Source organism: Hetaerina americana, unplaced genomic scaffold, assembly GCF_022747635.1.
Source record: "Hetaerina americana unplaced genomic scaffold, ioHetAmer1.1.p SCAF_3, whole genome shotgun sequence".
Classification (NCBI taxonomy): Eukaryota; Metazoa; Arthropoda; class Insecta; order Odonata; family Calopterygidae; genus Hetaerina; species Hetaerina americana.
Window position 1 is genome coordinate 12,704,911 of NW_027286874.1, and position 10,590 is coordinate 12,715,500.

At 34.1% G+C, this 10,590-nt stretch overlaps 2 protein-coding genes across 2 annotated transcripts in view; one reads left to right on the forward strand and one right to left on the reverse strand.

The window, feature by feature from the left end:
* udt (protein undicht) overlaps positions 1-6,518 on the forward strand; it is a 22,004-nt gene extending 15,486 nt beyond the window's left edge. The window contains exons 9-10 of the mRNA XM_071587233.1: positions 738-879; positions 2,655-6,518. Of these exons, the coding sequence (XP_071443334.1) occupies positions 738-879; positions 2,655-2,812 (300 nt within the window). The 3' untranslated portion in view covers positions 2,813-6,518. The remainder of the gene's footprint in view (positions 1-737; positions 880-2,654) is intronic.
* LOC139690047 (protein FAM32A) lies at positions 6,369-10,154 on the reverse strand. Its single transcript, XM_071587234.1, has 3 exons — positions 9,977-10,154; positions 9,338-9,473; positions 6,369-6,675 (listed from the first exon to the last, which is right to left on the reverse strand). Exons 1-3 carry the CDS (start codon positions 10,036-10,038, stop codon positions 6,553-6,555), a joined length of 321 nt encoding a protein of 106 aa, XP_071443335.1. The 5' UTR covers positions 10,039-10,154; the 3' UTR covers positions 6,369-6,552.
* Positions 10,155-10,590: the final 436 nt, after the last annotated feature.

The following is a 10,590-nucleotide window of genomic DNA, read 5'->3' on the forward strand; positions in this document are numbered from 1 at the left end:
CCGCGAACATCCCAATTTTAATTTTATCTTCGTGGTTCAAATCGTTAACAAAAATCAAGAAAAGCAACGGCCCGATTACACTTCCCTGAGGTACCCCTGGGGTGACTCAAACGCTGTCTGAACTAGTGCCATCAAGGACTATCCTCTGTTCCGGCTCTGAAAGAAAATCTTCAAACCAGTTTATCGCGCCCTTGTTTATACCCGCGACCTTTAATTTATGAATGAGTTTACCATGGGGAACCTTATCAAATGCCTTTTGAAAATCTAAAAAGATGTGAGGAAAACAAAAGGATGTTCTCATTTTCTATTTAAGATAGAAGTAGTTAGGGACCATCTAAAATCTGCCCTTTTATTGGTAACCTAGAATCAATATTGAGTCAGTTTCTTCATTGGAATGATCTGCACTCTTCCATTCCTCATTCACTTTGTGAGAGTCCTCCCACAGAAGGTCATCCTTGGTGTTGTTCAAATCATCAGAAAATATGGCCATATTTTCAGCTTTGTCATTTTCAATGTATGATAATATTCCACTTAATAACATGAATAAAGTTAAAAGTCATGTTCAGATATGAATATTTAGTAATTTTATATTATACCATGTATTGTTCTCACATGAGCTAATAAAGTTTTTTTTAAGTGTCAGGAACTTCATATTTCCTGGAAAAGTTGATTAACTAAGTTTTCATGACTTTAAAAGTATTAAACATTGTAGCGATCTTTTATTTTTTTATTCCCAGGTGTACCAACGTGCTGACCTCAACAGAGTGATTATGTCCCAGGCTATTGGGGCATTTTGTGACTTAAAACAAGACGTCTCTTCATGGAACTATACAGAAGGAGCAGCTGTTGCTATTGAAATGCAAGAGTATGAAAGAGAAAGTAAGTACTACACCAATTGAATACTATTTTTGTTTAAAGAGTGATGAACCAAAAACCTCATAAGTTTACAACCAGTATCTTCTAATGTATTTGGTATCTGTGGACATTCACTTTATTACACATTTATTATGTAGATTTGTGAAGCTATTTTCTTGTTGTTTTTTAAGCAAATTAGTCGAAATTATGGTGACTATAATAAAAAATGGTTTCATATACTGAAAGTGGAAAGTTAGTTGTCTGTGCATAACTATCTTGAATGATGGATTTTTAAACAAGAAAAATGTAATTGAATTTAGGTTTTCCACTTGTATACGAGGATGGTCCCAGCAGTACCCGACCTTACAAAGAAGACACAAAAATTTAGAAAAAAATGTATTTATTTTTCAACATAAAATAACTGCCAACATCACCTCTTCACAGCTGGAAAATCTTTGACCGCTGAGCCATTTTTTCAAGTTTGATAATAGAAAATAATCCGAGGGGGCTGAATCTGGCGAATAGGGTGCATGAGGTTGCAATTCAAACTTTCAAAACAAAATCCATTTAACGCTTCTACATTCCATTCCTTAGCCTGTCGCCCTTGCCTTATCTTTTTGAAACGGATGCTACATTTCATAACAACTAAATTGTGGTCAGAGTCTGCATCTGCTCACAGGAAGCTGTGCGAATTTATCGCACTGTTCCTAAACCAGTGCCTAACCAGAATATAATCTAAATGATACCTTTCTGAGTCATCTGGCATTTTCCATGTACACCTGTGCCTTTTGTGGTCTCTAAACCAAGTGTTGGTGATGGCTGACCCCTGTCTCCTGCAGAACTTAATTGCTTTCTCCCCGCAGTCATTCCTCATGTGTAAACCGTAGTCCCCCACCTCATTACCATCTCTTCCTTCGCCTACCATCGTATTCGAATCCCCAATCACTGTAAAATGTTTCCCTGCAGGAATACATGTGATCTGATCGTATATCCTCTGGATCTCTTCCTCTTCATGGTTGCTCGGTGGCATGTATACCTGAACAATGACCAAGTTTGTCGAGTCTGCTCTTATCTCCACTATTAGTATTCTTTCCGTTGATTGTTCCGTGTTGACTATGCTTCGTCTTACCTCTTTATTTAATATTATGGCATCCCTGCTATCCATCCATCTCACCTCGCATAGACCTAAAATATCTATATTCCCCCTTTCCATCTCTTGCTTAATATAATCATATAGTCAAGATAGTCAATGAAAATTATCCCATGCGCATCTTAAAAAACCTATGCCATGACCTTGCCCGTAGATGAAACGGTCTTCGCCTTCTTTGGAGCCGGTTCTCCCTTTTTAATTCGTTGTTTTGATAGTTCTTTTGTCTTGATGTGAAGCAATGGACCCATGTTTCATTCATGGTAATGAAACGGATAAAAAGTTCTGCAGTGCTACTGTGAAACTTTGCTAAACTCTTAATTGAAACATTTTCATGCCACTGGTTTTTCTCAATTCTTAGCAAACACGGCACCCATTTTGCACACAGCTTTCCATGTTCTCCATTTTCACAAATTCACTGAAAACGTTCACTATTGATGGCTGCCAAACAAATACCAAACAACGTGGTGTCTTCAAACTTGAAACATATGCTTTATAGATTTCATACTTTCTAATACATTTAGTGCATGAGTGACATTTTTCAAACAACTACCGCCATCTCTAGGTCAGGCTGGGTACTTTGGTGACCACCCTTGTAATCATTATATTGTTAGAATGCATTTTCTTATTAATTCTGTTTGTTGAATTCCAGGAGATCAGTGCCCCATGTATTTTGATGACGGGAGCAATCCATGGCTAGTAACTGAGAATTACATCAGAGTTTTCCACTTTGGGGGTGCTGAACAGGTTGTGAAGGAAGCTTGCTTTTCCTTTGTCATATTTGTAGTTTTTTTATTGAGATTTATTTGAAGTGTTAATTGTAGAATATTAGAAATGTGCATTTTGTTTTGTAATGCATTGTTATGTGTAAATAATGTGTTGTACATTTTGAGTATAATGCTGTTCCCAAGTAAGATTTTAGCAAAAAGTAGTTTTAGCATGTTATATGCAAGTATAATTCTTTTTATCTATAATTTTGATAAGCATCCTACTTAAGATACTGTATTTCCCGACGCATAAGAGATCAAAAGAATAACTGATCCAAGCACCTCATAGAAAGTTAAAATGATAATAACCTCATGGGATCTTCAGAGGGAAGATTGTCACACAGTATTGCATGTTAATTTGTAAATTATGCTTCAAAATACGGAAACAAGGTAGCTGAAAGGCCATTTAGCCCGCCTCCACCTGAGAAGATGATACGATAATAGAGGGAACAGAAGGTGGATTGTGTAAATTGCAGATATGAGTAAAAAATTTTGTTCATCTGCTCTTAAATGGTCAAAACTACCCCTGAAACTGCCACTTGAATATGAAAGAAAGGTAATTGGGGCACAAACTCATGGCATTGGGAAGAGTGGATGTTGTTAAAAGACATCGTGATGATGAATGCAGATGGGAAAAATGACACGGGCATCGATTTGTAATGTTTATGATTTAAAAAATCCTGATGGAAACTTAAAAGTAGATATGTGAAATAAGCTATATGCTGCATAAGAATTGGAGATGACACTCTGTAAGAGGAAAGTGACAACCCCCATGAAAAAAACTGGGGAAATGATTTAGTGACAGTGATAATAAATTTCTGGGATTCAACAATGGATAAATGTTGATAAACTTGTAGCTGCTAATTTTTTTATGTAGTTCCAATTTTATTCATATGAAGTGTTAAATTCAAAATACTAGGAACTTTTTTTGTATGATCCAAGTATTTTTCCTTTATTCTAAGCTGAGAAGTCAGGGTGTTTCTTATGGGCCGGGAAATTAAGGTATATGATTAGACGAACCAGTATTCATGTCGTATGCTGTCTACAATAGTATACAATAATTTGATTGAAGAAAAATAATATTTCAATTCAATGAATACTTTTATTCATGAAAAATATTAAGCAGAAATATTATACCTAGTGTCAGCAATTTTTTTGGCAACAATGTTAGTTTTCTCCTGTGCTATAAGATATCTAGTAAGATTGCATCGGGAATAAGATCCAGTGAAAAACTTGGCAGTTGGTCTAGTTAATATCTTTTAAAACAGGAGGATTAACATCAGTTACCTAGTGTTTCCTTCATATTGAAAATGTTAATGACACTCCAGCAAATGAAAATTATACAAGCTTGAACCATTTATTAAAGAATGATGACCTAGTGAAGCCTAGGTGTCTTTCTTGCTGATTAGTTCCATTTAAATATGAATCATTGTGCAAAAGAAAAAGTACATGACTACTGAAAATATAAAAACGTAAGTTATTATTGATCTTAAACACCTTGAATTTTAAATGGTTGAATGAATGGCCACCCGTCTCATTTAAATCAGAAAAAAGACATGAAAGCTTGCAGGATGTATATGCAAATATTTTTAGCATATATTGTATTTTAGATATGTTTTTATGACAAGGAATAAATTGTCTAATTATGTGAATGATAATAAGGTAGCTATGCCTTATTGATATTTGTTTAAGACTGCATGAGAAATGATATTGCATGCACAAGTAACCTCCGTCCACATCATTGTTTTAGCTGGAGTCTGCGCATGATACATTTTTAGTTTTTTTATTGTGAGAATGGTATACATGGATGGCATTTTAGTCAGATTAAAAAATATGATAATATTAATGTACTTTATATTACTTCAAGGAATGCCACAATAACATTTAAGATTTGTGTGTGTGTATGCATTTTAAAGTATGCTTATGGTATTGCGCACACTTGATAATATTTCCGTCCCAAGTGCTGCTACTTTGTTGAATATTTTTGTGGTTCAATTTTTGCATTTGTACACATTTTTCTTCAAGCTCCTTTTGTTCTTCGTTGTGTAGTGACCTCTTTGCTTGTGATTGGGGTATATTTGTTGATAAATTTTGTCTATTGCCCCAAAGAAAGTATTCCTAAAATACTGTGACTGATATAGTAGTACATAGTGTAATAGTTATGGAAGGACAATCATATTACAAATACTGTTGTTTGAAGCTTACAGCCTGCTTTGGATATTTTATAATAATTTTAAGCATTAATAAATTTAAATTGTAAGCCATATAGGCATACCTCATTTTACAACAGAGTCAAGTCCCAGAAAAATATCACTAGTAAATTGTCATAAAAGGAATAATTATTTTACATTTATTTTCCCATTGAAATTACAACAATTGATATATTTCGTAAAAATTGCTACACACTTACGTAAAGTTTTTAATAAGTAATATGATTATCTCCTGGAGCATCAGTAAGTGTAAAAAAAAGTTAGGGAATCAACTTTGCATGTAATAAATGCATTTACTCTGTTGTTAGAGGAAGAAAAACCTTTTTCTTTCTTTCCCTGGAAAATGATTTGGTGATTTGCAGGGTAACATAGTTAATATATGCATCAAGGATGGATGGAATGACATAATATGCAGAGACACTTGGCTGACTAAACTGACATGAATTGCCATGAGTTCATTTTGTACCATGTTGGTGATGAATTAATTGTTTATCCAACACATTTTTTAAAAAGTAATCAGAAGTGAAGGCTTCTCTGCATTGGTTTGTTATGATAGTACCCCCACAATTTGTCCTGGGATGATTTATTTGTATGTAAAGCTAAAGATTCTTGTCCTCTCTCAGCTGTAGTTTTCTCATTCATTACCTGCAGTGGACATTTTGTTTTAATTTCTTTGGCTTTGTCTCCATGAGAATCACACATATAAGAGCCCCATTGTATCAAACTAAGTTTACCATCCAGCAGTTATGTCCAAATAACAGTGAAACGAGGCCTTTGATTATTCTGATGATTACCTGTGGTATGTTGTGTTACATCATTCAAGGTCATATATTGGATATTGATCCCTTATACACTGTAAAAATGCATCGTAAAATGTGTATAATGTTTAAATAATTTGTGTATTGGGTTTTTTTTATTTTTTCGTCTTAAAAAAAATCATTAAATGAACTTTGGGGTGATTTTAATACTAAATTTGGTTAAGTGAGGTATGCCTATATATATTTCATATCAAGAGTCACTCAGTATTATATAAAATGTTGACTAATGCTAAAAATAAGATTCTGGGTGAACAAAGAATCCGTAAATTCATTGATTTATGTAGTGTAATCCTTAAAGAATGTGTTGTCCCAATTCATACCAATGCCTCATTGATAATATTGTAAAAATGAAACAAAATTGCCCAAGAGCTTTAAAATATGTAATTTATATATCTACATATTGATTATCGAAGTATTTGTTTTGTCCTGCTGTACTTGTGAAATTGAAGTAGCGTAAAAATATCCGTCCATCCTGTGGGAAAATTGTTAAGGACTCATGTATTTCATAAAATTATTTTTATACCATTTTTGTTTTTGTAGTTTACTTGAATTTTGAAATGATACTCAAATGTTCATATTTTAAGCTTTATTACCAGTTTTGTATATCTCATGTTGTTAAACATATATTTCAATATAATAGAATAATACACTGTATTAGTAAATAAGTGTAAACAATATTTTGGACAATGAAATTTTTTATTCTCTAACATGTACACATGATTATAAATAAAGAAAATCTGATAACAATTCATCATTTACTTAGTCCAACTCACTTTAGGAATATCAAAATGCTCTGTCAGTGTGTCTAAGTACCTGTTGAATTCTTCGACACGTTGCTTGTGAGTCATTGATGCCTTTTGCTTGATTCTCTCCCTTTGCTGAAAAGAAAAATTATTTCAATTGTCTCTTAGAATATTCTTTTCCTAGAAAATAATTGTAATTCACTTTACTCAAGTTACAGTGATGTAAAATATATGCCCCTGATTGAAGCACAATGTTTTCAAACCACATGTGATACAGAGATGTCTCCCACTACCTGGTATCACGCAACTATCAAATATGATGAAAAATATCTAACATGGAGAGAAAAATTATATGGCATTTCAGAAAAAGGCACACAACTCCTAGTGGTAAGATGCAGAAAACAATATTCTGGCTATCAAAGTATGAAGTCCCTTTAAAAGGGAAATGTTCGTGCTATTAATAGACTTTGCTTGTAGCATGCGGTCAAAAATACAGCAAAACTTGACCTGGAGTGTCATTACGATTATCAGAGAATAATAATTTGACACAGGTTCTGGGAAGGATGGCAACCTTACAACTTATAAATATCAATGAAAGAACTTATAATTAGTAGTATTACCAGTAATAAATGGTTAAGGTTGTGCTAAAGGGGACACCTCGAGAAAAGTGAGAGAGACATTTCGTGAACCCTGAGTTTATGAGACTTGCTGAGTATATCCAGGGAAAAAGGATTGTCTCAAGTATATGGTTTGATATGAAGGCCAACACAGTCAAATGGGCCTGAGTTTGATTCCTGGGGATGGCTCTAGGCACCCTCAACTATGCCGGAGCTGTGCAAATTTTTCCCATCTTCCTGAGAAACCATAGGCAGGAAAGGAACTGCCTCCCCGACCCTGCTATATGAATTCCATATGCCATTAGGCTTAGAAGTAGGTGAGCTCTACCCTCGCCTATGTATCAAACTGACCTTTGGGTTGACAACTGTGGTTTGGTTACACATGTGTGTTTTGTATGCATACATATACACAAATGTATTTGTACCCTTGACAAATGGTATTTCTTAGACCATGACTGTCCACTGATTCCATTGTACACAAGAGAATGACGGGGCAATAAGAGTGCACCATCAGTTTGCAGTAATAATAGAAAACCTGCACAAGAATGTAGTATGAGCAATAGTAGGCATTTTGAAAAATGTATGCATAGATGATACATCAAACAAAATGTTTGAAATAAAGCATCATGTAAGGATATGAAATTTTACCAAGGTATTTTCATGCTTTAACGGATAATTGTATGAGAGATGGAAGCAAGGATTAAGTATGTGTATTGATTGGAGAAGTAAGTGCACCCATCCTTCTACATGCGAGGAATTCAATATTGATGGCTAAAAGCTGACAAGTTCTACGAGAGATCCTGGCAAGTTTCAAGAAATGAAAGAACAGAATTTAAAGCATTTGCTGAAAGTGGCCTCACTGATTTTAGTTCACATTTTCACCTTTAACAATAAATTCTCTGGAAACATGATTAGAGCAGGGCACAGTTAATCAATATCTTGAACTGTACTAAATCCTAATAGCATAAATGGTGCAATTAATTTCAGGGATTACTTTGAAGAAAATAAGACAGTAATTAATAAAAATGTTTACAGAGTGCACATATATAAAATAGAGGAGGAGGAGATATACCAATGTTAAGTTCAAGGTAATCAGTGTCACCCAAATTGTTCAATGAATCTAATTTAATCATTTGATAATCTTATTTAAAAAGAATTCCACATTTAATCAACTCAAATGTATAACGCGATATGCCTAAGCAATTTTATCGGTATAATATCATTATTTTTTGACTAGGTTAAGGTGTCATCGCTTTCACTCTCATGACTTACATTTGGTACAACTTTTTAATTTCTAACCATCAAGCCCATTAAATACAAAAATGTACACTAATTCTTATACTACCAAATTTCTCTTTATCTTTTCTGTTCTCAACAAACTTTGAGAATATCTCTTAAATAAATGTTTTTCTCTGTTGATAAATACATTCAACTCTAATTTGCATTTGTACTGTCTCATATTTTCTTGACAGGTCCGAAAGCTGTACATACAAATCAATGGGCAAGTCAATGATTCATTGATCGTTATATGATGCACATTTTGTTGGCAGTTGCTCACTTTGCAATGTTCACCCATTTTTGTGTGACCAGGATTCGGACACCTACCATTTCATCTACATATTTGCAATGCACATTTGATTAGAGGGTAATTAACATACAGTATTCTAGCATTTTAAAAGTATGTACATACATACACATTTTGTAAAATAAGGTGCTTAGGGTTCAGGCCTAATAAACCTTTGAGCCGTATTTCGGCATGCGAGTGTTCACTCTTTCTTACATGACAACCTGCTGGATGACCAGTTTATTCAGGGGGCGCCAAGAAGTTCATATAAAGAAAAGTATTGGTTGACAGCTAAGACATTCTCAAGTTTTTTCAAGATATTCAAATGCAAGGAAATTTCCAGTAGTGACTTTCTTTCAGTCAAGTAATTCGGGTATTTGGATGTTACTGTCAGAATTCATTAAGTTAATGATTCATGGACCAACTCTGTATTTCGTCATATTTACAACTGGTTTGTCAATGAAAAATGTACAAGGAGCGATTGTTTCTTCCTAACATACTGACGTACAGAAAATCCGTATAGGTGTCATAATTAAATTTCACAATAACACTGTGCCATGTCGGGAATAATTAATTTATAGTTAACAGTTTTAAAAATATGCGAACTCTGTCTCACCATTTTCTCTTGCATCTTGAGAAATGCTTCTTCAGCCGGGGTTCTTTTTATCTCCTTTTTTGGTAACTCGCTCTGCTCCACCTCATTAACTTTTGGAATTCGTTCCGCTATCTGCTTCTTGTCTTTCTTCTTCTTCCTGAAGGGTCAAGATAATCAATGAAGTATAAAACCAAAATTTGGCTATTTTCATAAAATATAGCCAAAACCATTGTGAAACTTCAGGACGAAAACTGATAAACACGGCTGACGAGCTAAACGAATGCCGTAGTAATTTAATAGTTAGGCCTGGACGACTGACGTTGCATATTTATCTGTCAATTAATAAACAATACCAACACCTTTTCTTAGATACAATAATAATAACCACTAAAAATTCAAGTTTCCGTGGAAGCATTAAAACCTACTACTCCAAAATTGATAAATCGACATCATTTAAATGTTGTGTGGGGAAGTCCGACTACAATCTGCACATACATAGATTTGATTTTCATGTACTATCAAACTAAATGCTTATCATAATGGCCATGTTTGAGGAAATAAATATGCCATTTTAATTAACCTCAAGACGAAAAGTGAATTAATGACAAGAGTGTGTTACTATCAATTATGAAAACTTCAGTTACAACCATATCAACTTACTTTTTCACCCCAGAATCTCCCTTTAGTCTCAAAGGTCCTTTCACGACTCCTTCATACTCCATTACTTAACAGGTTCTCGGAGTCTTAACGACAATATGTATGGATTATATACGGTATGTGTCAGTGGTACCTCCTTCCTTGGTCAAGGATAAACAAGACTCCTTGTTTACCACATCGAAATTTAGCTATCGATATGCTTATTCGATGGCTCGTTTGTGGTCGAAAGTTTGATACAATACGAGAAGCACCAAAATCAAACTAGGGGCACAGGATTTCTCTTGATCATTCTAAATTATTCACTTCATTAGTTTTTCATGCATTCCACCCGCTTTCAAGCGATCCCAATAATATAGGTATGAATTATTTTCCATCCTTTTCCCAAATACTCTGCTTTATATCGACGCCTTCAGCATCACGGTACTTCTTAGTATATCTTTCATAAACTTTTTCATCCTTCTTTGAAATTCATCTAGCAACCACCACTCTTCTACCATTTGTAATATTTTTTCATTTTCTTTCTTTATCATTTACCTTGGCCATATCGCATAGGTATATAGTTTATGGTCATATTACCTTAAATATCAGGTATAGATCCATTTTACTGCATTATTGAT

Excerpts from the sequence above, each read along its gene's own strand:
- LOC139690047 (XM_071587234.1), bottom strand. The coding sequence starts at position 10,038 with ATGGAGTATGAAGGAGTCGTGAAAGGACCTTTGAGACTAAAGGGAGAT. Across the intron at positions 9,474-9,976 it reads GGAGATTCTGGGGTGAAAAA|GAAGAAGAAGAAAGACAAGA; the intron begins GTAAGTTGATAT and ends TTGACCCTTCAG. Across the intron at positions 6,676-9,337 it reads TCAAGATGCAAGAGAAAATG|CAAAGGGAGAGAATCAAGCA; the intron begins GTGAGACAGAGT and ends TTTTCTTTTCAG.